At 46.0% G+C, this 3,600-nt stretch overlaps 1 protein-coding gene across 2 annotated transcripts in view; it reads left to right on the forward strand.

Moving 5' to 3' along the window:
• Usp4 (ubiquitin specific peptidase 4) overlaps nucleotides 1-3,600 on the forward strand; it is a 46,387-nt gene that overhangs the window by 40,118 nt on the left and 2,669 nt on the right. For both annotated transcript variants that reach the window (XM_021173310.1, XM_021173311.1), the window contains one exon: nucleotides 1,858-1,961. In XM_021173310.1, the coding sequence (XP_021028969.1) occupies nucleotides 1,858-1,961 (104 nt within the window). The remainder of the gene's footprint in view (nucleotides 1-1,857; nucleotides 1,962-3,600) is intronic.

The raw sequence follows: 3,600 nt of genomic DNA on the forward strand, positions 1-3,600 counted from the left end.
CTCGAACTCAGAAATCCGCCTGCCTCTGCCTCCTGAGTGCTGGGATTAAAGGCGTGCACCACCATGCCTGGCTAGAATTATTTTTTGAAGTTTATAAAACTCAATGTTTTAGGTATGTTAGTGTTACCACTGTAATCTGTACTGAGAGCCACATGGTAGAGAGAGCAGCAGACTCATACCTTGCAGTCATAGTAAAAGCTTAAGAACCCGGAAATAATGTTTTCTTCCCCAGTTACTTGCTATGAGGTACAGGTGGTTGATTCCTGACAGTAGTCACTGTAAAGCGGGTTCTTTACATGATAAGGGAGGAAAAGCTTACTTGAGACCTTTTCTGTGAGTTTACCCCGTTTTAGAGTCTGGTAGCAAGGTAAACTGTCTTTCTCAGCTAGAAGCTTAGGAGGTGAGGCCTGAATTTTGTACACATGAAGAGAACTGAGAACAGCTGAAGCCTTGGCTGCTGCTGTAAAACTGAAATCTGCCCTGAGCCTAGTGGTCAGCACCAGAGACCTGAGAAAGATAAATTTCCCTTGGGTAAGCAGGAAGTATAGACCAAGCAGCTTCCAAATCTATTTAAAAAGTGACAGAGATCCAGGTCACCCTAGGTTCCTCCGTGGTCGGTGGAGGGCAGCATGACTCTGTAGCCACCAGGCATAGACAATCTGACAGACTTTCCTGTACAGTAGGAGCTTGGGGGGACTGGCCTACTTGTCCAGGCAAAGAGGGACAGTCGACTCCTCAGTGACATGCTTGTCCACAGTTTGGACACTGTGCTGTGAACAGTCGAGGTGAAGGGCAGTGTTTGGCCCAGTGGCCTGCTTTGCTGCGTTTAGAGTAAGCCTGGGGGATGGTCTTCTGTGCCCATTGTCTTCTTGGGAGGAGCTGCTGGGAGCTGACTTGTCCCTCTGTCATGAAACACTTTTTTTATTAAACATTTTAAATACCATATTCTGCAGATCTCTGAAGTGTTTGAGGACCACCTTTTAACTGTACCTAAACAAACTCTGTCTCTGGTCACTTGTTTTCTGCTTAACTTTGAAAACATGCGGGAACTTTATTCCTATAATTACTTTAGTACTTAGCATGATTACAAGTCTACTTCTGAACACATTAAAGAATTTGATCATTTATAAGGTGACTGACTATGAACTTGCATGTCTTAATTATTCTTAACTGTTAGTTTATGTAAGGTCACTATTTTGCAGCTTTATCCGTTTAGTTTAAGCCTTAAAATTTACAATTTTTAAATTAAAGCTCTCTATAAAACTTTTAATCCTAGTTAGGGTCCACAGGGAGGCTGGGAGCTTCCCTGACCCTGCCGTGGGCACAGGGAAGAAGCCGCAACAGCCATTTCCTGGGTGAAAAGGCAAAACATTTATTCTAGACTGCCATGCAATTTTCAGGGTTAAATGGGCCCTTGAGAAAGGACTAATGGGACCTAGAGGCTTGCATTGACAGTGACAAATCAATAGACACCAGTCATGTCTGTGGCTTGCCTTGGGTTTGAAACACGCTGTGGGTTGATGGCCACACTTACTCAAACTTAAATACACAATAATAACAAAAGAAAATTTCAAAATACAGTAAAGGTTTCCGGGGCCTGTCTGACATTTAAATTCCTATGGCCTTGTCCGCACTGTGGTTGGTCTCAGCCTTCCTGCACAGATGCTGAATTCCTCTTTGGCATATTTCCTGCCACCCCCCACCCCCACCGCGCTTCAAACCCATGGTATGGTAGCACCATGACAGCCTCGGTCTAGTCTTCTCACATAGTTTAGTGTTCTGTGGGGTGAGGGGGTTGCTGGGTTACACTGACCTTTTGAATTTACCATATTTATGGGCCATTATGTTTTCACTCAGAGCTCTGAACATGTCCGAGTTTGTCTGTGACCGGTCAGCAAGGCCTTATGTTTATGACCTAATTGCTGTGTCCAATCACTATGGAGCCATGGGGGTCGGCCACTGTAAGTATTGGCATCTGCTTCCTGCTGAGGTATGGAAACTCCCACCTCCTGTGCCTCGGCCTCTTCCTGGATGCCAGCCCTCATGTAGCACCTGCCTTGTTTTTAGTCTCAGGCTTTGGGCTTTCTCAGCCCCTCTCTCCTCCCTACCTTCCTCAGTGGTGGTAACCTTGTCGATCAAGACGGTCCTGCTGATCACTTATGCTGACCTGGGGCTCACCATGTAGCTCAGCCAGGGTGGCCTTACTTTCCTGTTAGGAAAGTAAGATTTACAGTGTGAGCCACCACACTGGGTTACTCTGGAAACTACTAGAGCAAGGACATGACAGAACATAGTTCTCTTTGTTTATTTTGGTTTTTCAAGTCAGGGTTTCTCTGTGTAACCCCAGCTGTCGTGGGACTCACTCTGTAGACCAATGTTTCCGAGCGGAGCACTGTGGTTCAGGTACTCCGTGAAAGAATTCTTAACCGTTTCCAAATAAAGTTAATGTTACAGAGAAGTGTCCCTAATAATTTAAAACAACTACACAAAATTAGTGACTATAATTACAGAAGTATCCCAGCTCTGCAAAACCAAAACCTGGAGAAAATGCAAGGGAAGAAGAGATGCCAAAATGAGTTTACTTTTGGTTTGGTTTTGAGACAGAACCTCACATCCAGACCAGGCTGGCTTGTGACTTGCCAGGTGGGCCTCCATGGCCCTGAACCCATGTTCTTCCCACCCTAGGCACCTAAGTGCTAAGATACAGGTCCACATCTCCATACCTGGGAGAATAATATGCCTTGTTTCCCCCCCAGTGCTGGGATGGGGTTAGAGCCTTGTGCATCCTAGGTAAGTAGCGCGGCCGCCAAGCTTCGCCTGCAGCCCCGCCCACGGCAGAGGCTCAGCCACAGCTGTGGAGAGGAGGAAATGTAAGGCCTCTGCACCCCAGCTCTGCAGCCCATGCTCTGCACCCCAGCTCTGCAGCCCATGCTCTGTGAAGATGGGAGTGGAGCCTCTGCTTTTGTTTTGCTTTTTTAAATTTTAGCAGCGTCAGCTCTCTTGAGTCCTTCTGTGGCTCTGGATTATACTCATGGCCATCTTTGTTTGAGATACAGATGAAAATCTCAGGCACATGCTCTTTCCTTGTGTTATATCTCCAGCACTGATTACAGTCATTGAATAGACACCAGCGCAGCTGGAGAGAAAGCTCAGTAGTGGAGATCACTGTTGTTTAGAGGACCTGAGTTAATTCCCAGGACCTAGGTCAGGTGGCTCACAACTGCCTGGAACTCTATGACACCTGTGGGTACCCTCCATGTAATCAAATAATAAATCTTTATTTAAAAATAGACAAATCTGAGTGTGGTGGCATCTGCTGTTAATTCTAGCACTCGGGAGGCAGAAACAGGTGGATCTGAATTCAGGGCCAGTGTGGTCCACAGAGTTTCAGAAATACACACTAGGGTGACAAGGTGGCTCAGCAGGTAAAGATCCTGGTCACACAAGCCTGGTGACCTGAGTTCAATTCCAAGAACTCTTAAAAAAAGTAGAGGGAGAGAACTCACCCCACAGCGTTAACCTCTGATGTCCACACACAAATACCATGGCACGTGTGTACACACACACACACAGCTTTTTTTTTTTTTTTTTTTTTTTTTT

The sequence above is a fragment of the Mus caroli genome, chromosome 9 (assembly GCF_900094665.2).
Source record: "Mus caroli chromosome 9, CAROLI_EIJ_v1.1, whole genome shotgun sequence".
In the NCBI taxonomy this organism is placed as follows: domain Eukaryota; kingdom Metazoa; phylum Chordata; class Mammalia; order Rodentia; family Muridae; genus Mus; species Mus caroli.